The 27,403-nt window shown below is 32.6% G+C and overlaps 1 protein-coding gene across 6 annotated transcripts in view; it reads left to right on the top strand.

Annotated features, from left to right (window-relative positions):
- exp (expansion) overlaps window positions 1-27,403 on the top strand; it is a 204,575-nt gene that overhangs the window by 154,041 nt on the left and 23,131 nt on the right. For all 6 annotated transcript variants that reach the window (XR_012103224.1, XM_073084088.1, XM_073084096.1 and 3 more), the window contains 4 exons: window positions 4,184-4,256; window positions 11,291-11,458; window positions 15,353-15,551; window positions 25,998-26,257. Coding sequence is in view for 5 of the 6 variants with exons in the window: in XM_073084088.1 (XP_072940189.1) it covers window positions 4,184-4,256; window positions 11,291-11,458; window positions 15,353-15,551; window positions 25,998-26,257 (700 nt within the window). In the remaining variant the exon portion in view is untranslated. The remainder of the gene's footprint in view (window positions 1-4,183; window positions 4,257-11,290; window positions 11,459-15,352; window positions 15,552-25,997; window positions 26,258-27,403) is intronic.

Here is a 27,403-nt window from a genome sequence, read left to right on the forward strand (position 1 = left end):
ATATTGTACTCGCCATTCCTTTACCTTCAAAATAACGCGGCAGTGCCTTTATTGTGCCTCCCTCGTCCTTCCGTCCTTCTTCTTTACAAGCGTCCTCTGACATTCTAGGACATTAAGAGACCCTCCTAGATACTCACGTCACTCAATATAAACTTGTAGCCGCAGACTAAAATCACCTTAAGAGAACCCATGATTGTAGATAATCCTACTTCATCTATAAACATCGGTTACATACATACTTATAATAATTATAATAATACACAAGTAAATGCTGTGTAACATAATAATGCAATAAACATTGTGTCCTTACAAGAGTGATTGTAATCGAAACGAATTCTACGTAGAGACAGATTTCTGGCACGTTCCATTCGAATATTGAATGAGTTTTTTTTTTATTTTGACTAGGTTAAAAATTATGGTTTTAGTTATCATTTTACTTTTTTCTCATTTAAGGAATTTGAAGAACAGGTTAAACAAGAAATTTAAATATTTTATTTATTGATTAACATAATGTAGGTATTTATTATCCTGGTAGAAAAATCAAATGTAATTTAAAAAATAATATTTTTAATATCATCAAAAAGCTAACATTTGAAAAGAAATTCCTAATTCAAATCATGTGTCACGCGCGCTTTAAATAGTCAATTTAAAAATAAATAATGGCCGAATGGAACATAAACAAATCGAGAGGGCGCCACGCGCGGTGACACGGTAGCTGTGCGCCAAGGCCGCCACTCACCGCTCTTGCGCGGACTGGTTCGACGACCTATTGATAAAATACAGTGTACTGTATGCCAAACATAATTTATATTGCTGATTTTAGCAAATCCAAGATTAAATACTCGTAAATAAATAACGATCAATATAGGTATTTGGAGTTGATGCAGATGAGGGTCTGTCTATCGGTATCATCATTTTATTTCATGATTGCGCATAGGTGCACCTGTTTATTCACATATAATATAAGTACTTATGGATAATACTCTAAGGGATAATAGCTAATAATTGGTAGCATAGGATAAATATTTGCCAAAATGTTACAATTTTCAGTTGTGTCATTTAACTAAAAATAAAAAAAATATATCACAGATAATAATATTTTTTTTATTTAATCAAATTTATCTGAGAAATTCACAAATTTATTTCTATAAACAATATGGTCACTGCAACATATAAACTCTATCAATCACTTAATTATTACATTAAGAGAGTATATATATTTTAAGAGTATGACGTCATCTTCAAACCATAATCTTGTAATAGCACAAAAAATAATTAATTTTACAAAAAATAGACTACTATATTGCGTATCATAATTTAAATAATGTCTCGAGATTATCTATACTATTCAAGTCGAGCTAAAAATTATAAAAAAGATGATATATCACAACGATAGCCCATCAAATGATGTCATGTGATGGATGGTGATATTTGTGACACCTATAAAATTACACAATAAAATATGTTCTAAGCTAAGGACAAAGATTAATTCCACTGGGAATTATTACATCATAGTTTCCATATTTGAACTAACAGTCATATATTTATAAAGTAACCTTTTCGGTGTGAAGAAGGACTTAATACAAATATTTTTTCGTGCCAATTATCTAAATATACTACTATACTTAATAGTATGAAAATAATAACAAAAGTAAAATTATGCGAAAAAAAACATAGGATTACAGAATATTAAAAATGAATTTTAAATCAGTTTGCAGATTTTTTTGTTGTCTCTGGTTTTAAAAATATACTTCCATAAACCATAAGTAGTACGTATTTACTCCAATATAATTTCTTGCAACGTTTCAAATGTATGTTATTTTGTATTCTGATATTTGCTCGTAACTAGACTCTAATTATATTCAATTTTCGTTACACAAATCACATAATAATACTTGACCTACATTCCCTTTTCCACTAAACACACCTCACTGCATTCAAAAGGTCGGTTAAATATACGTTTATTGAGACGTAAAGGTGCTTCAGCATCTGTTTTGTAAGTTACAATAAGTGTATATATAATATTGTAAGTAATCGCGTCATAAAAATATATTTTAAATAACATTTGGACACAATTTTAAGTTTAATTCACGAAATCCAAAAAATATTTCACACAGGGTACCAGTTTCGATAACTGGCCAATTAATCTAAATACTGCATCTAGATCCGTTCTGGGTTTGTAGGTTTAAAACACCCATAATAAAGGGAATCTTAGTGTGGCACAATGAATGCAAAATGTACGATTTTGTTGTATTACGAACTCGTGCCAATTATATAATGGGTATAATATGAGAAGATGACGCCTTCTGTAATTTATATGCCAAGCGTTTCATATTATATTGTCAATTCCAGTCAAATCGCCGTTGTCAAACCGTCAAATTAATTAATGTATGGCATACGCTCAGACCGCCGCCTTACGACAAAAAATGTCAATGTCGTATTGGTAGTATAATAGTTTCAGATTATGCCTTACCGACATGTTCATTGTTCATCATTCCTTCCCTCCCAACGACAGAATATATCGCCAGGCATCCTTGAGAAATGTCTGATAAAGAAAGACATCTCGAGGCCCGCAAATTCTTTTTAATGTTCGAAGCCATTTTTAAATAGATAAAAAATCGTATTTTGTATTTATTATTGTAACAAATCTTGAAAATAAATTTAAAAAAGCACAAGTAAAAATCGTTAATATAACATAAGTTTACAATTGATGTAAATATGGGCAGTGTGGTAGCGCCATAATATTACAAAGTTGCGTGCTTGCGTATGTAAGCTATCGTCTTTGAAAGTTACTTATTTATGAACTGTCGTATTCGACTGCTCGCAGAATTATTGCTGTTGACCCTCTTTGATTCTTAAAAACGAATCTTGAAGTCAAGTAAGTAACTTTTCATTGCCGTTATTCGAAAATTTCGGATTAAAGTATAATCTGTTATTAAAATATTGTTGCGCTTCGAAATCAGTACCTATAAGTACTTATTTTATTATTCACTATAATATTACTTTTTTATTTATTAAATTTAAATGATACAAACTAATCAAGTTCAACAGTAGTCATGCGATCTTGGCTGCAATCATATCTATGTATTAAGTATTATATCTCTGTTTGGGTAAATCCCCATATCTAATTCTACGAGAAATCTGAAACATACTCCATCGATACTTGTTCTTGTGTTTCCCAAATTCCAGTGAAATCAACAGCGTAGTTCAATGACAAATCCCTTACGACCACAACAATTGTCGAAAGTTGATCCAACCAAGCTGATTCAAAACGATTAAAAGAATAGTTCCTTCATAAGAAATCGATAGCAATTGAGCCATGTCACAGTCGAATAGAAATACCCTATCAGTATGCGCACAGATCGTATCGTGAATGACAATGAGCCCCCAGTAGATTCTCAGGGCGAGCAAAGAACGGTTTTGAGAAAACAATATTCTGATAGAATGCGCGTTGAATACGAATGCCATACAAATTCCTCTGTCGTCATTCCTCAATTTGTTACATGAGAACCGGATGACAGGATCACTTTTCACTAGTTACTTGTATGGTAAATAAAACTGGAACACTTTAAATTTATAAAGAGAACTAAGGAGGAAAATGAGCATTATGAAGAAAATGTTTATGACTTAAATTTTTCCATAAAAATGGGAGAAGTTTACCAATCATCACTTGGCCTGTGTGAAGAATTGTGACCTAAACCCTTTCATAATTTTGTCTTAAGAGAGCTTGTATTGTATATGTAATAAATAGTGGCGTGTAATGCAGCGCTGTTTGATTCGTTGTACATAGGTACATAGGTAGAGACCTATATTTTTAAAACCCAATTATCAATTCAATATCAAATATCAATAGCAATTTCATTACTAAGAGAGCGATCCGTTTCTGGAACAATCCTTGACTGTAATCGACACTTGATATTTATCGTTTAAAATAACAAATCTCTCAACACTTAATATCTATTTTACATAAAAAATACCAATTTTCTATAAAACAATGCGAATGACACCTGCGCTAACCACAGATGGTATTTTATTTTTACATAAGGTTTTTCCACATATTAAATTATTCTAACTTCGTTTGGCTATGCTCCAGGCTCTGCAGAAATCATCGTATAAAAAATATCTTCTACGTGTATAGAATTCAGTTGTTTTATATGCTAATATTCTATTTCTATCTTTGCAGAATCGGCCTCTGCGGATTTGACAACCCACACCGAGATCAGAAAACAGAGGACATCAAGAAACACATAGGACAGGTAATTATTTATATCTAATAAAATAGTACATGGCTTATACATGATAAGCCAAATAAGTCATTTGGCAGATACATTGTACTCATTTGTACAGGACTTTGAATTTAAAATTTAGTCTGACCGTTTCAGTGGGATTGTAATATCAAATTTTATGACGATGAATCAGCCTAGAACCTTGAGTGCCGATCCTAAACTTTGTTGAACAATAAACCATTAAAAATATATTGATTATATTCGAAAAATTTATGTGAAGCTCATTCAAACAAAGAATTAACATAACAACATTCCAAAATCACACATGCTAATCATCATACTGGCCCTAATGAGTTGCGCGTGTCATCATCTCATTGCGAAGCTAAAAACGGTAATGACCGAGAATCTTGAAAATTCAAAGCCTCTATTTCGCCATATAAACAGCTAATACTCTATATCTTAGCGAAGCCAGCAAAATCCTTACCCAAAGAAGCCAACATCTGCCGACCTTAGATCTTAAGATCATGTAAATCAGTTGCCTTGACTTAAAAGCTTTCGCTTAAATGGTCCCTAAACAGAATAACCTTAGGATCTATATCAAGGCTTTAGTAATCCGTGTAATTAGGTAAATGGTATAAAAGTGTATTGTCATTATTTTTAAAACGTATAAAAGGTAGAAATGTTAACATTTTTTCGTTAATAGTAACCTTTCCAACCCAAGGCGCGTCCGACTGATTCTCTTAATTTATAAAAAAAATAAAATTAAATAATTAAACAAAAAAAAATAAACACGATATATGAGCTCACCACAATGATCTCAAAGATGTCTCTGTCAACGCAATGGACTATGGCTTCGACCCTTTTATTATTAAACTGCATGAAACACAAGCAATTATTCCCTATAAACTCAATGTTGTTGACACCTAACAAAACAATCAATTCAGACCACAAAAACCAATAGCCACAGAAGAGATTTTTTTAACAAAAGGTCAACAAAACTTAACAAAATGTCCAGAACATCAACCGCATCGAATCTTGAGCAACCATGACGTAACGCTGAGACCTGATAGACGGCAGAGTCAAAAATAATTAAGCTAGGTCACGCCCACCTATTAAAAAGGTCATTATTATACGAAACACGGGTAATAATAACCCTGGCTTAGCTCAGCTTTGATGGGTTCAGACTTATGATTTGGGTAATGGACGCTCGGGAATTTAAAGTCAGGTGCATGTTACACCTGACGCAATTTTGTTACAAGTAGTTAAATCTGTGGTTAATGTTCATGACCATTACTAACACATACTTTATGTTGCTTTAGATCAGCCAAAATGTAAAAAATATTAGTTTTGTTTCTAGGTTCAGTAATAATAATTATGAGAATATTTAAAATATATATTTTATGTTAATTTATTTCTTGAATTATAATAATAATGTCTTTTTCACTACATATGTATGTACAAGTAAATTATTACTTGGTAAAAGTAATCAAAGTTTAAACTTTTGTGAGATAGCAAATTTTGAAAGATATGTTTTATTTTTGAACGCTTTCCCAGGTAACAAAGAGAGCTTAGACAATAAAGTTATCTTATGATATTCTACCCGTAACGATTAAGCAGATAAAACTTTTACGAAATATATGTTTAATATCTAATCGTCCTAAAATAAACAGAAATATATAAAAATACAGCAATACTAATGGAAATATAGAATAATAAATGAATGAATCATATGTAACTTGCTAATGTGAGTGATTTTAATTCGAGTCTGATTGAATAAATGACTTCATCGACGAGTAATTGATTAAAAAAATATTGACTAGCAATCATCAATAATAGTAAATACAGGTTGTATCAAATAAGGTAGACATCGAAGTATTAAATTAGGACTTTGTTACGTTTTCTCTCACAGAGCGTAAAGGTTATTGGAATGTTGTAATCATTACTGAACAAATAATATACAAAATTTATTAAACAAGGTTCGGCCTTAAGGTCCATCGCCGGATACAAACTATTGCGATATTGTACATTTAAAAATGTCAGGCTTAAAGTAGAAGGCAGAGTGCACTAGAATGTAGGCGTACTGGCTAAGTACTTCGCGTAATCAATGCAACTAAACTTTACAAGGCTTCAATAGAACTTAACAATTATTTGTCGCTACATATCTAAAGACTAAAATGACTGCTTAATGACACATCATTGTGAAGCCTATAACATATAATAAATTAAAATGATTTCATCAAACATAACTTCTTAAAAAATCTAGAAATTAAAGAAGACGCATAGAAAGTAAAACATTAGGAATATGAAAAATTCTTGGGGTGGTTCATTATGAAAATAAATTTAAAAACACAGTATTAACTTGTACTTCCTTTATATAATAAAAAGGCTTATAAAAGCTTGAATAAAATAATACTAATTTCGGTTACTAAAAGAAAAACAATCGAAACACGCCATAAATACAATAACTAATAAATATTTGCAACAACCCGTATATGGTATTTGGTACGTACAAGGAAATGATCTCGCAGATGAGGTCCTATTAGAGAATCAAGCGCTAACGATTGTAGATGAAAACAAACGAACGAACAATGGCATCGAAATATCTGACATTCGAATGGTGTATGGTAACGAGCTGTCGTGTACAAGGTCTACGGTCTGTGTATTAGCGAAAATTATGTCTAACACGGCTATTACTGTACTGGTATAATGTATACAGGCTGTTGTTGCCTTAAATGTAAACATTGAACATTGTTAATTACAGTTAATACGATACGGAATATGAAATAATATAAAATGGAAATTCTATTGATACCTACTTGTTTATTTATTTCTACATTGTTTACTCTTTAAAACTGCTTAAAAAAGTAGTTTTAACATTGTTTTATTCTTAATGTTATTTAATGTAAACTTAACAACTTTAATTAGTTTTAAACTTTAAACTGCATTAATAGAGATATTTACTTGGTTTAAGAAAGTCCTTTGAATTAGACAGTAAAGATGTAATGAAATTGAACGAACAAACAAATTACTTAGATACCTTGCAAGTCTTATAAATAACAAAATTATGAACGTAAGGTTCGTAAAAAATTAAAAATTCAAATTTAAATAAACTAATAAATGAAATTAAACAAATCAGCAGGGGTTATGTGTCAATAAAGAAGCCATAAAGTAAACTGTATTTTTGCATAAAGTATAAATATTTTATAGTCACTTCAAAGATACAAACATTTTACAAATAATATATTTGTGAACGACAAAAAAAAGGGTACTGACAGGGTAACCTTAGTAATTAATAAAATAAAAATCTGCGTATAATTATATGTATAAATAAAAAAATTAAAATTGTGTTGCCTTTGACTCTGATAAAGGCAAAATCATGAAACTTAGCATTTAACTAACTTGATGTCACTTTTAAGAAAGTTTTTAAGCACTGTAACATCATGCTACGATATTTTTTATAAAGGGGGTTCACAAATATTAATAAAAATGATTCATCAATATAATTTTAAATGTTAACATACTACCGCTGTTTTCTAAGGAAGGTAACACACGAGCGACAGTGGACGAAGACGCGATAGATAGTGTCGACGACTATCTCCTACAATTATTGACGATTGCTGACGAGAGATTGCGACAGTCTACGATAGTCAAAGTCGTCGAAATGTGTTATGTCGTGTATTAACTCCCAAAGGTTACTCAGTATAGCAAAGAAGTGACGCAAGAATCTTCGTGTGAACATTAAATGTTGTTATGTGTATAACATTTGCTCTTGAAAATAAATCACCCGAATATAATCTTTATGAGTTTTGAAAGACTTAATGTAAGGTAGAGCTGACCTTAACAGACTAGCCGACAGGTAGGCAAAGAAACAAGAGATTCATAATGGGATGGCAATATTATATACTCTTAAAGGTAAAATAAATATATTATTCGGGTTGGACATTACTTTTTAAGGGATATTTTTATTTTATTGTTAAGAGTCATATAGTAACGTTAGTGTTCGAAATATCCCTTTCAGACGCTACTGTATTCCAACTCGAAACGTAGGGAAACAGAAATAGGTATAAGAGGAGTTCTTAGGGGATAGCAATGTAACTTACCTCGGGCAGGAATTTATTTTCATTTGGTGTTGATTTGTCCACAAGCAGCACTTGATGTAAATTATCACCAGGTAATTGCTAGCTAGCTACTTCAATTTTGTCAAAAATACTTTAATCAGTATTTTTAATTCATTCAGAAAGTAGATTAAAATAACGGTTTTTTTTTCATAAGACATTAATAATAACGGGTAGCTATGTAGACACATTCTTGCTCATCAGACCTGATATTTTAATAATCCCAGCGATCAAGATGATTGCCTGTTACGCCGCTCCACTAGATTGCAATATCGCAAAGGTCACCAGTTTTGGTTCATGTTATATTTGTAGCAAAAAGATTAATAACTATGATCTTGGTTTTTCGAAACTCAAAATGAAAGAGGTCAGGTATGATGAATTAGGGATACCTAACAAAGGTCTGCTGCAGGTTGTTATTTACAACCTAGAATTAGGCATTAGTAGTCATGCTTACGATATGCATCCCTATCATTTATTGTCTGAGATACCTTGTGCACACACGAAATTCTTGGTTTTTCCAATAATGTGAGCTAGATGACACCTATTAAGTTAGAAACTAATAGCTGCCACATATCCGAATAGTATTCATGGTAAAACAGAGCAAATCCCCACAGTGTAGAAAATATTTATTAGTTAAACAATGGATGCTTCCAATCCTGTAATAAATTAAATCGAACATTCCATACAGGAAAACAAAGGCCATAAAACGTGAGCTATACTTATAAACATAACACTAATAAAGAAAGTAGTAAGGGACATACCTTTATCAGAGCCAAAGACAAAGGTAGCGTGGTTTCATACATACGGTTTTCCTAAAGTGAATATTTTTATAGTACATAATTTCATACACCGACAGCTATGAATACATCAGGTCCGCTCGAGTGCACCGGTGGCATTTGACAATTAAGGCGTTTCAAGTCAATTGCTACACTTCCCGCTACCGGCAGTTGCCACCGATAATTTTAAAGAAGACTATCACGATCGTAGATTAAAGGAATTAGGTCAGATTTAAAATAAGGTGCTAGAATATATGCAATATCTTTTGCTTACTGAAATATTTTAACGAGGGCACGGAACGCTGAGGGTAATGTTTTTCGAGCGTATGCATGTAGCAATATGTATGTACGAGTATATCTCATTATTTGAAACATCCTGCGGCTTAAACGGCTTGACGAATTTTAACGTATGAAGTGTCGTTAGAATCGTCGAAAATGTAGGAGTTATATAAGCTTTATCTAGCAATCCATTTTTTTCGTTTTCATTATTCATTAATTAAATGTAACCCGGGACCATTTTTTACATTTTCCTTTTACAACGGTAGCTGGTAAAATAATTTAAATACTAGTTTCAAAAAAATTTACCTAACTGACTCTCACTTATTGTACGTACTCGTATGTTATTAGAGTAAAATTTAGCAACGCAGCAATGCAGCAACTGTCACTTATCCTTTATATTTGTTAATTATGATATAACACCAAATATATTTTTACCAAAAATGAAGTGTATCAAAGGAGACCTTCATGTAGGTTTATGTCCTTTGTGATAAACAATAGGAATATTGTCAGCGTCATTCATATTCTCTAACCTTATTTTGGATATGAATTTGATTTATTTTTATTTCATTTGTCTCCCACCTATATCTTTTTTTAGTAATCAGATTACTCCATAATAATATCTTATTTGGTATCCGACATTTAAAAGAATTCACCAGTGAATTGGATCAGTTTTTGATGGCTATTCCCAAAAGTGTATTGTTGGTAGCAGCAATATTTAATATTCATATATTCCGATTTATCTCCATCACTTGACGGTTTCCTTGACATTTTGAAAGATAATGGACCATTCTTAAATTTTAATGTATGAAAAATCAATCTAATAATAATAATCTGTCCTTTTTCGTTTCACTGAAAACTAGTTAGTATAAAATTTAATTATAATATCAGCAGGAAATTCACTATTAGTGCTAATCATATGAGTGAATGACTGTTTTGTTTTCTCACGATATGTATTCTGTTGTCTTATTATTGTGTTAATATTTATGACTACCAAAATCCCAATAGCTTTTTGCACTTAATCCTAATTTAGTCTTTAATAGCATGCGCCAACGTGCCACATGCATTAACATTAAGTCACTTCTCGAAATCGGGACCCACACAACAATAGACTCTGACATGCTCCAGCAATCTTAAAATCTAGTAAAGGTCGTTGATGTCATAGGTCAAACGATTATTGGAACCTATTCTTTTGTTGAACGCCCCTGTCAAATCATAAATCAAATATGTTTGAGTTTTTCAGCCGGTGACCTTGTATTTTTTGGTTTGGAAGGACGTAATATGACGTAATCTTAACTGTTTTTCCGCTAAATACAAAGAATACCGTATCGCACCTTGTAAGAATTTAACAAAAACGTGATCGATCTTTTGATAATTATGTTAATTAATTTTATCAATAGGTATTCATGTATTATAATATATTTTATTGAGATAAAAGTGTATTCGATAATAATTGAAAACAAGATGAAGTTTTGTAAGTTGTTCGCTCGCACGTGGATAAGTAATATTTAATAGCGTGTTTTTGTAATAGTGAATTGTACATTTGTAAGATTGAAGATAATATATGAAAACGTTCGTTGAGGTTGTTCATGTTGGTTCAATGCGAACCTAATTTATTCACAGTCAATAAAGTTGGACTACACAGAATGACCATAGCCCTCATTAACGTGTCCCGGTTTTGGAAACCAGTAATCAATCTCTCCATTTTTGTCAACCAAAGTTTCAAATTAAAAGTTGTGGTCAGCAAAAAATTACTGATTGATTAATGCTAACAACCATTAGTAGTTAAGGCTCTAATAAAAATAGCGTTGTGTGAATTGTCTAAAATGCTCTCTATCTCACACTGAACCCTTTGACTATTCTAGCTCACTTTTCTGATGCACTTATTTGTTCTCAGGGCGTCAAAATCAAAATGGACGACGCAGGCAACATACTCATCAGGCGCTACTCCAAGAGTAGTGTGTTTGTGAAGAGTACGGCGGCCACCAGCAACGAAGAGACCGCGATAGGACAAGATATAGTAAAACTACCTGGATATGCTCTGGAACAGGAGAAGATTTTTAAGGTAATATATCTTTTTTATGTATAATTCATAATACTTTTTATTATGAACCCTAGTATGTTTTTAGCAGACATGTGTACTTAATTGATAAAGCCAAATTAATAACGATTAGCTCGATATAATACAAAATAATAAGAATATTGAAAATCTATTTTGATAATAATGAGTCTCGATAGTCTACTATTCCGCATAGATATATTTATGCAGAGGAAAACTTTTTATGGCTTTACTTTAGTATTATTAAGACATTAGCCAAAATACACTAATTTACTTGTTATATTTGGTTCGTTAGGTATCAGGACCTAAATTATTTCCATCCTTGACATTTCATGTTCCATAAATTATCCGAACATTATGCATAATTATGCCAATTAGAATTTCTGAAATTGTGTATTCGAAACCATGCTTGGTTTTAATGATTACTTGAATGCTTAATATTTAATGAATTTGCTTAGCAAATTCCAGTAATTATTTCTTGTTACATGCTACAGTAATTTTACCAGCAATATCGTAATCAACAAAAATTTGGGCAACTGTTATCTTTGATGCTACTGATGTTGCGACACTTAATTTGATGTAAGTGCCGTAAAAACGGACCATATGTTGGCATATACGAAATATGTGTGTTTTACCTACACTGTACTCCAATTTAGGTACATGAAATACATGTTCGGTAGACCGTAAAGATGGATGATTTATGTAGTGAAATATTTAAGTTTAAGTACTCATTTAATCGCTACTTACAATAAACCCAGCTGGCTTAGGAAGATTGTACCTAATCGATTCCCAAGATTTTTCAACTTCGTTGAAGTTATTCTATAATGAAAAAGGACCATCTAAACTTGTATCCCTATAATTACCTTTTCATTAAACAACTCGTCAAGGCATAGTAATTGTGTTCCCATTAAGTCCATCTAAATACCATACGTCTATGATTTCCGTCCGTTTCGTCACAACTAAAAACAATGTAAGGAGTGAGTCTAAAAAGCCGAACATTACTCTTAATGTTCGTTGCATTGTTTGTTGGTCATTTGTGGTGCATCACGAGTGAATTCGTGCACGATTTTTACTTTGACCGTGGCATTGCCTAATAACTTCTTTCTCTAATGTTCTTACGAAATCTTTGACCGTCATAAGCAATATCTCTGTTCTGACACTCATTTCATTCAATATTAACACGATCTTGACATTATTATAAATGTCTTTATATAGAATGAGATGATCTTTATTATAATATTATTTCTCTTCAAAGTAATAAAATCATTTATTTCACCCTTCTTATTAAATAAAAATTAATATATTCTTATTTATTCACATGAGAATATTGAAAGTAAGTCAGTAGTCAGCTTTAGATTTTCAATTAAACGGGCCGAATCAAACAATAGAAGATCCACTTCCTAGTAACAAGAAACGTTCGTTAGAAATTCATACACCATTAACTACCAGTTTTACGTAAGTACTCGCAAGAACAATGAGAGAAGATAGCACTATTAAGTAAGGAAAAGAATGGTCATTGCCTCACTTATTTGTTCGAATCTTATTCTATTTCCTTGGGAGTAATGAAAGCGATTTCGCAGAAAGCAAAGTGCTTATTGTCTATTGCTAAAGCCAAAACAATGAACAGCCGCAGTTTCAATTAATAGCTGTTGTGATAGCATTTCCATATCTCCGACAGTTTATTAAATTTAAAGCATCTAGATATTAGTATTATGCGGATGCTCCACTAGCTTACGTTTGTGGATTTTCCAAAATTCTCCAAAAGGCAAACAGAATGTCAGATAACAGTAATCTAACACCCACGTTGTGTACATTTGTTTGCAAATACCTATACTCGAATCGAAAGAAATGCTTGTTAAAGAGTTCCTTCGAGACAATACTTAATGTCGAAACTAACTGATCCCTGAGATTTTTTGTGCGATCCGTCTGAGTTCCCACACCGAATTCCCTCGTGACTAAATTGATATAAAACAATGTTATCGTGTTCGTCCATGTCAACCGGGTTGTGGTTTCCGAGAGCTCGGATATTAAGTGTCTGTTTATTAAACTTAATTAAAACGTAAGGATCAAATGTCAGAAGGATTATTCTAAGAAGCACTTTGGGAACATCATTTCATAATGTTCTTTTGAGAATGTCATGTCATAACACCGTGTAATTGAAACATTACCGTCTCGTTTATTTTGGTCATTTTAGCATTACTGAGCTTAGTTATAAAATATCTAGATCTAAACCTATTCGTACAAAAGACAATGGTTGAATATCTAAGTTCTCATCTTCCGAGTATTAATTACAGATTCAATATATCATCAGAGAATAGGGAACTATCAAAACAACAGGACACATAATAGCCAATTACGTAATACAACAATACCGTGGGTTAACAATTAAAATTCTCCCAAACGTGCCTTCAATGTGTCCAATGACTTACGAATACTGGAGGCGGCAATTTTTATCGATACCATCGACAACTCTTTTCACGTTGTCTGGTTGCATTTAGGCGGACATCTTGATGCAGTCGGCCACAGCGCGTGGAAACGCATCAGTTGTGTAATGACTTTATAGGCCTCATTCAATTTCGATGATGCATCTGACTCGGCATTTTATTTTTAGGGTTCCCTATACTCTTTATGATTATTAAAAATTTGAGAGATCATTTTTCAGAAATAATGCTCTATAGCAACTTATTTTAGACGAAGAATTTGGCTCTTAAAATGATAAATAGTATATTTAAGATTTGAATATTTTTTTATTTACCTTAGCTGATTCAATTTAAATATACGCCTATATGTATACTGATGTAACTGATAAGCATGTAAAGTATGATGAATAATAAATTAATACTAAAGGACACTCGTAAAGACCATCAAGAGTAGTAAAATATTGCAAAACATCAGACCTATAGCGTAACCTAAATGTTGAATGAATCATAATCCTGTAACTTAATAGACGAGATACATTCACTCAAGTATAGACTTACTTTGACTTATCTAAACGAGGTTCACGCTTGGCCGGTTGCTTTAAATTAAATATAATACCATTGCATTTGTTTGATCGAGCGATTGTCTTTTCATTACCGAACGAAGACTTGTTATGTAATATTAATTTGATAAGATCATCAAAGAGATTATATTGATTCATCTACTGCTTGGGTTGATGTTTAAAATGCTGTAAATGAAGTTGAGTTATTCCACTTTCTTTGATCTCTATCAGCAATTTTGTATTAATTAAATTACTTGGCACAATCTACATCTGGTTTGATGTTTTTTTAGATATTCAGAGACCCTTGTCATCGATTATGTAACGCAACTCGTGTACTAATGTCAATCCATGTTTGATATGTTAATATGAAATCTTGATTGGTGTGTTAATTTAAAAACCGAAAGTTACTTCTATTACATAAATTAATTTAGATATATATTATCATTCTATGTTATCATGACGTCCATGTGAAAAAACTATTGCAAATAGACCTAGCGATTTCCACTTAAGAGATTTTCTCACGTTTTTGCTTGCTAATATAACTAATTTTCAACATTAAATATGACTGAAAATTTCAAAACTATTCACGTTTTTTCTCTAATTATAGTTAGTATATAGTTAATTTTATTCTATTTCATTACATATTAGCATATTTTTTCTTTTCTGTTGAAGTAAATCATAATTATTTTTGTAAATACGACCTCCATTTAATAGCTTTCCTTGTAGAATTCTGATGATTTGAATAAGACAACTAAGATTCCCTACATAAGTCGAAGATCCTTTATCGCACAGGCAAATATTCATAGAACTAGATCGCATATATTATTATGTACCTATCGAGAGATTTAAAATAGCTACATGAGCACTAGGCCATCTTGAACCCGTGTCACGTATTCTTCTAACAATTCTCCTTTTTACAGTTGTTCGACATGAAGAAATTCCAGTCGAACGTGAACCGGGAGCTGCGCCGCGCGTACCCAGACCGCAAGAGGCTGGAGACGCAGTGCTTGTCCGCCGTCGCCTTCGTCAAGTCTGACGGCGACCTCTTGGAGTGCCCCATCTGGGTTCTCGTCATCAACGTCGTCGCTATGGACATGCTCAAGTCTAAGTTGCCTCCAGGTTAGTAGAATTTCCTTTTCATGTTTTTGTTGGACCTTCCTTGCGTGAAATATCCCACAACTATTATACATATACCACACCGAAACACCCTATTATTTCTCAGGGGATTTTTCTAAGATCAACTTTAGGATTAAGGACTTTAGGACTTAAAATCTACGCAGGTCCTATTCTTTTGATGTTTAATTAAAATTTTATTAAGTCTCCAAGAAACTTGCATGCATAACTTTCAATAAAATTACTGTAATTATTTTTTGCGTCACTATGACAAGTATATTAGGTAGGTTAAATTTGTAGGTAATTATTTTGTGTTATTTTCAACGACTGCAGTTGCAGGTATAATTAGAGTAAAGTAATGTAAGTAGTTACCAAAAACTTCGAGAACAAATGGAAGCAAATTTTGATTAACAACACTCATTCAGTTTGTATTCATACTTAGTTATGTAAGTGATTAGTAAAACATGTATAATAAAGTAATTAATGATATTTCTTAGAAATGCGAAACGGTAATGTCTCGTTGGTCATCTTATCGTGTCATTATACGTGATTGGCATTCTTTATCCTAAAAGGAAATGTATTTTTTTATATACCCATTAATGCGTTATGACCAACTTTTCTAAGAAGATTATAATTCATTTCTATACCCCCTGCAAAAAATTTACTGTGTTTCTAATAAAATCAAACGTACTTAATATCGTTATCGTACTTATCGTTTCCTGGTCGCTCAATCATCACATTGAACGCCTTAGCGGTAGCTCAAGCAATAGGATGGTAGCCTACGCCATAATCCCTCGAGCTATAGTATCCTATGTTCCTAAATGTGTTACGAATGTCAAAGTCGGAACATAAAGAATCACTTTATCCACACGGCTCCTTATATATTTTTATTTAAGGAAAGGAAATGAAATACCATCAAGTTTCCTTGCCATAAGAACAATGACATTTACGGTGCATTTTTTGCTTGATATGGTCCATTCAATACATAGTAACTATGAACCGTGTATCCGGGTGACAAAGACCTTGGCTGCGTTACAATCATAAGGCGCTTTCTGTTCAATGATCACTTGAAAGCTTACACACACAGATATAACGTATGTATTACGGATCTCGTTATTACTACAACAATAGAATTCGTTGCTTCGAGTAACAAAAAGTCCAATGACAAGTTATATTTAGTAGATTCTATATTTTGGAATTTAAGCGGAAATTGGAATGTTGGATTTACATTCAGATTTGGACCTAGAACGGACACTTCACACTACGATACAACATTTATTGGCTTGGAATCGAACTTGGAACGCTCGTCATGTTATACCGGTATTGGTACTTTATTATAATCTTCATCGATATTATGATATTTATTTCCACTAACTTTATGTTATGGTAACCTATTCATATATAGATATGATTTTCATAATAAAACCTTAACAGAGTCTAAAAAAATAATATACCGTTAATAGTTTGTAAAACAAAGGCTTTAGGCAATCACGGTCTTCGCAAAAACGCATAAAAAGCGCCCTTAACATCACTCATCGCACATCTTGAGAACATCATTATACGCGCAAAAAGTCTAAATCAAGAAATCCCATTGTATCATTAACATCATTGTTACAACTAAATGGGAGAATCCGACACACGTGAATACTACTGCCCTTTATATTAATATTAAGTTTCATTGTAGCTGCAATTTGTCATTAATCGAGCGTTGACTGTACCTACAAAAGGAAAACGTTTTAAAGCACACTATTCACGGACCGACTACATCTCTTACGATTGTAATATGATTGGCGCTACAACTTAATGGGTACAACAAATTAATGACAACAACTACAAAAAATGACGTATTATCTAAAATAGCTGTTTGAGTTAACAAAAAATAATTACTGATGAGTTCAGATAGATTATTTAGTGGAAATTAGTTAAACAGAAATATGTATTTATTAATTCAGAAATTCATTTGAACAGTCATCATTCATTAATCATATCAGTTTATCAAAGTAAGTCATTGAAGAAATGAATATATCAAACAGACGTTAAATTATCGATCCAGATCAAGAATTTCATATGATGTTCATACGATGAGAAAGGTGATCTAATTATAACAAATTGCTTAATCAACTCGCGTACGAAGTCGGTGCATTAGTGGCGCGCCTTAGCGATGACTATTCTTTGTCGGTATAAATAATTATAAAAAGATAAAAATGATGGTACTACCGTCTCATTGTAGGGCACGGGTTCGGAATAATTGGCACAATCATCAAGGTGACTGACAGGTAAGGCTGGTGGTCTACATGACACAAATCGATTGGCTCATCGTTAGGGCTTACGATTGATACAATGTTGCGATGTACTCGCATATGACGTCATTTTACTTTGTAAATTTAATTTATTTTCATGTCATTTAAGTTTCGGAATGCTATGTGTTAGTGCATAATAATTGGTAAAATAATTCATTATGATAACCTTTTAGAGGCTATCGTTGGTCTATCCAAAATATAGTTCTTCAAAGTAAAATGTTATTTATTTTCTAACATCGATAAGAAACCTATAACAACACTATGGGTGTGATAAAGGCTAAGGGTCAACTTAGTTCCCAAAGGTAGCTACGCTTCCGTAGCCAACCTCCAGTAATCTAATCTTATATGGGGTTGATTAAGTACTTACATCCATGGGCGGCTGTTGCACTTACCATCAGAAGGACTACATGCTCGTATGGTATTCAAAAAAATGTTTAATAGTCTTACAAACGAAAAGACAAGTAGAATTTATAATTTTTTCACTATTAATAAAAAATTCACAGTTAGAATAAAATCAAGTTAGCATAGCGTATCTCGCTCACTACATTAAGCAATAGTAATATTGACTATTCATCCCAAATTGGTATAATTACGTCTTATACATAGCAGAAATAATTACAGTTTTATGATTCAAAACTGCTACTGTTTTGGAGCAGAGGTATAATCAGAAATATATTATTAACGCGAAGCCTGACCTAAATATCCGTTGAGAAACATATTGCTCGCTCAGATTGAACTCAGATACTATCAGATACTAGATTCTCACAGTCCACTTTTATAATGAGCCCATTGCCTTTTCGGTTAAAAGCTATTGAATTGAAAATGTATATATTTTTATATGGTTAATAACTGCAGTTTCGGTTGCTAGGTCTTATATTAAAAGGTTATTGTCAATTAAGTATGGAAGTGAAGGAAATACCTATGAATTTTTAAACAAATAGTAAAATACAAATGTGTCGTTTAACCAAATGTTGTTACTTGTTTAACAACATAGATAAGTATAGATATCTCACCTTGTAATTGAAGGAAGCCATTAAATGCTTCAACGGCTGACAATTCTGTCAGCCATTTAATGGCTGTCATGGTGTAATTTACGCGGAACAATGCCGACATGCGCAGTTAAGACATGAAATTGAAGAAAAAGTGCGGAGAGATATCTTTTCATTCGTAAAAGGTCTAAAAACTACATTTTTGAATATTTTTCAAACACGACAGTGACAGTTTCAATAATTGAAACTGTAACAAGTTTTGACAATTATTGTCAAAACTGTACATTTTCTTGTTAGGAGTGAGTAATCTTTACTAATATATGTTTAACAAACGTAATTTATATTCTGCAAAGGTTTCATAAGTTTAGAGTTTTATTGTATTTTTATTCTAAAAATGACAATTCACTGTACTTTTAATGATAACAAAAAAATTGTTAGGAACACGTACAGAATTTCTAGATATTGATTTAACATTATTTTTCTACGTTAATAACAAAAGAATTCGACGAATGTCTGCTAATAACTAACACTTAGCATAATATTGAATGTTAAATATAAAATATAGCATTCATAGAATTTTTATACAAAACGTAGGATGTTTGTGATTATTTCATTATTCGTATAAAAAACTATTTCCGCAATAAAAACTATACTCTCAAGTTCATTGCTAACCTGCTAATGCCTCGATTCTGATTCTTTAAAATCGATACACGTTTTTATAATCGTATTTTAAACACAAGAAAACTCGATCGATGCGTCAAGTACTCAACCATCAATACGACAATGAATGATATGACAGTTATTGAACAGTGCTCTTAGTATGAGTTTTTACGTTTTCACAAAAAAATACTGTTTTTGTATTTGTTTACGTATTTTCCCATACATTTCCAATCAGCGCCCCTAGCGGACTGTATCAGAACTGATTGGATATGTATGGAAAATACAAAAACAGTATTTTTTGTAAAAACGTAAAAACTCATATTAAGGGTACTGATTTGAAATTGGTTTAATGAAGTGTTACTACATTGTATTTCAGGTAATCTTATCATCTATGTTTGAATATCTAAATAATTAATAACCTAATTAAAATGAACAGTTTAAAATTTTCTGAACAGAACCATGTAATCATAGTATTTTGTAGTATTATTCAACCTCAAATCAAAATTCAAAATCCAAAAAAGTTAAAATTATCCATAAACAAAGTCGTAAGCCAAAAAATAAATTTAATTTAAAACCTAATACAGTTTAAATAATCTACAATTTAATGTTAGTTGGAAGTATAAAAAACCTTACACAGGAAATAATTTTGTCCAAACCATTTTATTACTGAGAGCGCTTAATACGAAATTGAATTAAAATCTAATAAGCGCTGTACATGTGTTCGGAATTCATTTCCGCATACATATATGATTATTTATACATAGGATACAAACTAATTAGTAACGTTCTTTTAGTAATAAAGTTAAATAATACAACTTAATACGTTGTTTATGATTTTTTGTACATTTAACTGAAAATAGATTAACTCTGTTTCATATGTGTGATGCATTTAAATGAAATGAAATTATTCAATGAAAAATTACGTTAATAACAGTGTCAGGAGTATAATTTAAGACGTTGTCAGGATTAAAATATTTATTTGTACTTACATATTTTCGTCCCATTGTATGGACGGTGTCCAAAATGGGAAAATTTATGTGTTTGTAAATCTTCTTTTCTTTTTTAAAAACAATGTTTTATCAGAAAACAATCTTTAAATGGCATCAAGTACCTAGACATATCAAAGTGAAGTATTTATGCATAACACGTGTCATAGTGGATAAATCACCTAACACCGAGATACCTGACAGAGACATACTGCTTCGGTGAAGGGTGCGCTACATTTATCTTGGAACAGAAAAATGGTCCATTACAATAATGCACCACGAACAATATTTATCAAAGCGCCTACGTGAGTTATATGACGACGCTTTCAGCGTTTTAATGTCGCTAAAGCTCGCTCTTTTGCGATTAAATGTCATTATCGACAACTCAAAGGATAGCCGTGAGATTAACGGCTTTTGTTCCAAACATTTACTTCGATCATATGCTAACGTTGTACAAATATTACAAGGACTCAATCGAGCGTCAGTCACGCGCCATCAACACCGCGGTAATTACCATTGAATGGTGTATGTGCAACTAAACGATCGCTGCTCTTATCTACGGAACCACCAATGATACATTTACCTTGTCTCCGACCTCCACCAGCCTCAGCCCCCACATTATACAACACAACAATGAACCGACCTCAACACTTATCATTAAGAAACAACTAACGAACGTACAAAATTTAATTTTTGTAATGCAACGTTCTCACGCAAAACGGCGAATGTACCTCTCGAACAAAGTCGTCGCGACCTTGAAGCGAGCCAAGTTATTTTAGCCAAAGAAAACTTTCCGAAGCCTCTACAATACGGAAATGAGAAAGTAATAAAAAATAAAATTGCCGGTAATGCTCTGTCCGACCTCAAAACCGGGAACATCAATGCAATTTCTTGGAGTAAATGTGGTGCTATGCAAAAGTAGTCTGGTTTTTATGATCGCAAGGTGATCTGCGTCATATAAGTTGCATATTGACTTTATTCGAAGCCGTCTTCCGTAAGCAGATAAAAAGATCTACAAAAAATGAAATGCTTTTGCTACGCCTATTATACCTTTAAAGTTTACAAAAGTATGTTTATTGATTATTACGTCAAGTCTACTTCCGCTTATTCCATCAACCGATACAAGGTAACAAACCTCACAATATGTAAATAGATATAATGTAAATAGTTATAGAAAATAAGTTTCGCAGTTTCGTGTAATTTTATTACAAATTACGAATCTGATTTAGTTCTCACAGCACGCAACCGCATCAACTATGCAGTCCCTCACTTCTCAGTAGTCTGCTTATTGTTGTGCAACAAAGCAATCTGCCTTCGATCTCATGATGTATTGCACCTCATTTCACTCAGACCGTACTGCAAATTTCTAACTTATCCCAACCATATTGCCAGCTTAGCAACTATCTACATCCAATATTGGTTTTGCTCAAATCATAGCGAATTTATGGGAAAGAAACCGCATTGCGAGATTCCCTTGATTTCCCAGTCCGGATAAGATACGCTCATAGATTTCCTGCAGTGGTTTCGCGGTCGGGCCACTGTTTATCGGTTGTGGAACTCAAATAAATCTATTGAATAACGTATCTAATGTTTTCTATGTGCAAGTCGTGACACTACCGTGGAATAGGGACGGAACGCTTAAACTTTGTGTCGTCGAACTTGTAATCTTGTTCGTATTGTTATGTTTTTGTTACAATATTTCCGTGTAACCCTCGATTTCAATGCAATGAACGAACTGTTCCGTTTCCGTCGGAGTCAAGATTTGAATGCGTTTGATTGAATTTTAATGCTTTCGCGTTAGAATCAGATACGATCTTAATGTCACGGTGAGCGTATTTAATAGTTACGCTCTCCTACTTTTCGCAGTTTTCTTGTGTATCAAATTAATCTTGGAAACAAAGCATTGTGTACATAGCACGCAACACGACGGCACCAGACCGACAAATTTCGATTTCATCATGAAGGTCGAAGCACGTATTCGTGACTATCTGTGGCATAACTAGATCGGCAAGTCGAAATGGAACCACTTACCTATATACCATCACTGCAGATCCACTTTGAATTTGAAACGACTGGCAATTGAAACATTAAGCATGGTCATACCCAAATCGTGACCAATGTTATGCAAAACAACACGAGTCAAGGAAGCCTGCTGTGATAGAAGTATGAAAGCGAATCTGATGTCGATAAATACGAAAAGTAGAGCAAATGTCACCAAGCACTCCTCGAAAATCTATATTATTCTCAAAACTGATTTTACCTACTTGCTATTTTCCTTAAAAATAATTGTGTTCAAAGGTTAAAACCGAAATATTAATTGGCAAATCTCCAATCACGAATACAAGCTAGATATAATGAATCACTGAGGCTTCAAGCCTTTTTAGTATTCAAGTTTACGATGTAGAACATGTTACGGGTCATTGAAGGTGCCTTCTTTGACTTTTGTCCATTAGGATGCTTCTTTCAAAGCGGTCATTTATGGTCTCTTTCAACTGCAATAAAGCTGTTATCATTTTAAAATTTTCCACAGTGTTATTCTTTGAATTATGCAGTAACTTCTGTATTCGTCTTTTATGTTTTTAAATACATTCCATAATTCGTTTTTTTTTAACTAGAATTTCATCTTTTTGTATAGTTTAATCTATCAAATAAAGTATTATTAATTTTATATCTTCCATGCTTTAAAATTTGAAGTTACGAAATATAGGTTACGCACATAACTTTAAAAAATCTGAGGTGCGTGCCTGGGATTTGAACCTCGGACCCCTCGATCGAGAGGCCGAGTTCTTAACCACTAGGCTATCACTGCTTTCTATCACAAGTTTATTGTTATTATATTTTAGAATCAGAATTTATGGATTAAAACACTAGTTTTATGTGTATGTGCTTAACATTCAAGTCATGGGCCTCGCTAATCTGGATTCTAATCCCGGTGGTAACACACGTCTGTAGTATTCCTACGCATCTTTATAGTCTACAGATGTTGGTGATTATAGTCGCTTTAAATCTACAGAATTTTTATTTTTGTCGCTTTCTAGTATAACTACTTAATTACGAAGAAAAAAGATTTGTTGTATTATATATTCAACCATTTTACAATTATGTAAAAGTATATTATTAATTTTCATTTACACACAACGACACTTAAATATAATCATTTTCTTGATAGCTTATAGCATTAAGATCGGCTATTATAATTATTGATTGATCTATAATTTGTATACAATCTAATAGACGTTCCAGCCACTTACTCCAACTGTAATCGTTACAATTCGAGACCAGAAGGGTTCATAATTGCCTACTGCATCTGCATTTGAAGGGGCTTAAAGTATTCCTGCTCCGTCATTCTATATAATTTGACTTTATTTGGCGTCAGTCCATATAAACAGACCTTTATGAACTCTTATTCGATCGAACAACTCAATGGATCCTCTCATAATAGAATTCCGATCAAAGAACTGTGAAGCAATAAGTGAGCTTTATAGTACACTCGATTTTGCAACACGTTAAAAGCTAAATCTCTTCGAGGATTACTCATAATCGCCAGCCTTGCAAGTGCTCCGTTCTTTAGCGCTCGTGTAAGCTTCGTTTATTCTAGGGATGTTGTGGTGTTCCGAAACTATACTGGCTTTATTGTATACCAAATGTAAAAATTTACTCCTTAAAATGTAAAGATTATTATCTCCTTAAAATTTAAGATTTAAACGAATTAATGCGATTAATAGATTAAAAAAAACATTAAAAATTAAACTCACTATCAAACGAAGCAAACATCTTATATTTAAAATTAAAATATTGGCCCTAAAAAGGTTTAAAGAATATTATTTTTATTTTGTAATAGCCAGGCCCGCGATCTAGCTTAATGGAAAACGATAACGTTGTCTCGAACTAGATTGCTTGTTCGAGACAATGTTGCCGGGAAAAATCTTATTGTTTGAAAACCTGCTTATCTTATTATTAAGAACATATATACCTATATACGAAAGTATTAGGAAGACATGTATATTACATACATAGGTTCGCTCAAAAAACACCTCCTACAACACTCGGATAAAAAGATTTTTTCCAATAGGAGATACGAAATCGCACATCCCTAACAACCCCAGTTTATTCCTACGATTACAGACGATAGTACAGATAATGATTCAGTGAAGTGTAATGAAACCTCCAACCTTTAACGTCGCATGGCTAATAACCGTAGGTTTTTCCAAGTCGTGAAGAGAAGTGATTGCCATCCGATCTCGGTATCACGACACGACATTCATGTCGCTGCCAGTTGCGCAAGCGCAGCTAAATGTTTCCAATTGCTGAACACAACCTCTTTTAGATAATCGCTCCAACGTCGCTGATACGTGGGCCTCGAATCCGATTTTTCGGAAACTCTTTCATTTATCATCAAAAATATCCGTTGCTACATCTTACATCGAAAACATCTAAAATTGTTATTTTTCGTGATAAATTATCCGTAGAAATACCTAGATCTATATCAAGGAATGTAGGTCAAACTGTTTATGAAACTATTGTGTTGTACTCGGATAATTAAAACGATTGGATAAAGCGCGAACAGTTACGGGTTGAAGATTTATTATAGAGCCGTAGACATTGAAAATAACTTGATTTATAGACCATACCTATTCTGCAATACTATTCAGAATACTGTCATGTTAGCCATTAACTTGCATTACCTCGAATGTATTATCACTTATAGATAGACTCCGAGATATTTAATAACAAATGAGTTTGAAAAACATTTTTAAGTCCCAATGCTGGGTACGGGTTTTACAATGTAACAAAAGGAAACCAGGAGATATTTCACCATGTTGCTATGATATGCTCTAAATGGAGTTGGTTAAAGATGTCCATTGTCCATTGCAAAAATCTCGTACCAGCAGTAAGACTGTATAAGAACAATATATATAACACTATAATACATAATACAAATTCGAAATTCATTTTCGAAATTCAAAATATACATTCCCGGGACAAGAAGATGACTTTAAAATAATTTGATGCAATGGATTATATAATATAACTAGCATGACCTTTCATGCAGATAGTTTCGTCACCACTGTCTAAGATAATGCGATACGCGTAATCATAATGTCAATAGTATTTGATCTTCCTTTCCTTACTATCTACATAACATGACATATAAATCTATCAGAAATATTTCTAGCAATTTCTACAATCGTCCTAAGTTTAAGAATATTGACAAGACATTGTAACTTTAAAACATTGTAGACAACAAACAAAAAAAAACTCTCAAGAAACAGAAAACAGAAAAGTGTCCATGAAAAGTTATCACTGATCATCAGGAAAACTGCATTATAAAATTTCATTAAAATAATATAGAAAACCTTCGACAATAAGAATTTACTAAAATCTTATTAAAACATATGAGGATAGTAAACTACCCTGGTTACTTTATTAGGGTAATTTGTCTAATAAGCTTTAAGTTAGGTGAGGTTAGGAAAAAACAGACCTGATAACTTAATTAAACTTTTTCTTTGTCTACAGTTCAAAGACCAATGGATATCAAGAACAGACCTCGCATCCCGATCCCAGACGAGGATCCCTACAGCATCGCCAGTTCGAACGCCAACGGCTCAGGGTCTAGTGGAAGTTCAGGCGGTTATGGGCACAACGGGCACAATGGACATGGCGTAGTGGCTGCCACCAGGGAGCAGCTCATGATGCAAATGGGCCAGAGGAGAGGTGACAAGCCTCCGAAGCTGCCTCCGAGAGAGAATGGCTATGGACCTGCTGATATCCCCAAGGTACTTTTTTATGTATTTTTGTAGTTTATTTTAATAAACTGGAGGCCAACAGCGTACGTTATGTATCTTACGATGGAAGGAGAGGTGAATACCGATATGAGACGTCCCAGCTTAGTTCTTAGGGCTAGCAAATTTGTGATCGGTTTTAAATAGTACCAACATTTTTTGTCTGATCTAAAATATGTAAACTCTTATATAAACGCAAAAAGTAATTCGCAACCTTTGTAGAGTTTCTATTGATTACTTCTAATCGAGTGTCTGTCAGTACATTCATGTTTAAAAAAAATAATGTAATTGAAATACTTTCAAAGAATACTTCACTACAAAATTATGATAATCTCCAACAATATTGAGGCCACGATATAGAATAATAAATAACATGAAATTGATTTCATAAAATTTCAATTGAATCGCCATACTGACGTAAACCTCAAATACCAAGCACGCGTAACTCAATCTACAGTAGCCGCATTTATCAAACAACGTAGTCTGCCCTTCATCTGGAATTAATTTTGATATAATGCCATTTTTATACCACTTGCACCCAGGATTCTGTAAGGGAGAATACAGATTAAACAGAACAAAAACCAAAATGAAAAAAACAATATAAGTAATTGTAATTGTAAAGTAGTAGTTATTTGCATATTATAAGACTGAAAATAATACTAACGATTTAAACAACTTATGTATATTTTTCGTGTAAGATCTTGTTTACGTGTAAGAACTTGTTTATTTTCTAAATTGAATTTTCAATTCTTATATGTAGATTGTAGACCCACAAAAAGAACACGAAAAGACACGTAATTTTCTACCTAGGTATAAAAGATTTCGCGGCTCTACAAAAGAGTAGTGTGACACAATTTTCGCACATGATCAAAAAGAACCGACATTGAAAATAAACTATTTTAGTCATAACACGTAAAATACTATCCCATTTTAGTCGCAACACGTAAAGATGGCTCTTTGATATTGTGGCAAAGATCTGATTGTGTTCAAATACGTTTTAATCATCTACATTTCAAATTGAATAAAAATTCTTCACGGGTGCGAAATAAAATATAAAGACATTTTTAAACATAATGTAACAAAAGCATATAACATATTGGCACGGATGGACAAATCTAAATATGACATAATTCGTGACAT

This window comes from Epargyreus clarus, unplaced genomic scaffold (assembly GCF_041222505.1).
Source record: "Epargyreus clarus isolate Ecla_fem2 unplaced genomic scaffold, WU_Ecla_fem_2.2 ptg000003l, whole genome shotgun sequence".
Classification (NCBI taxonomy): Eukaryota; Metazoa; Arthropoda; class Insecta; order Lepidoptera; family Hesperiidae; genus Epargyreus; species Epargyreus clarus.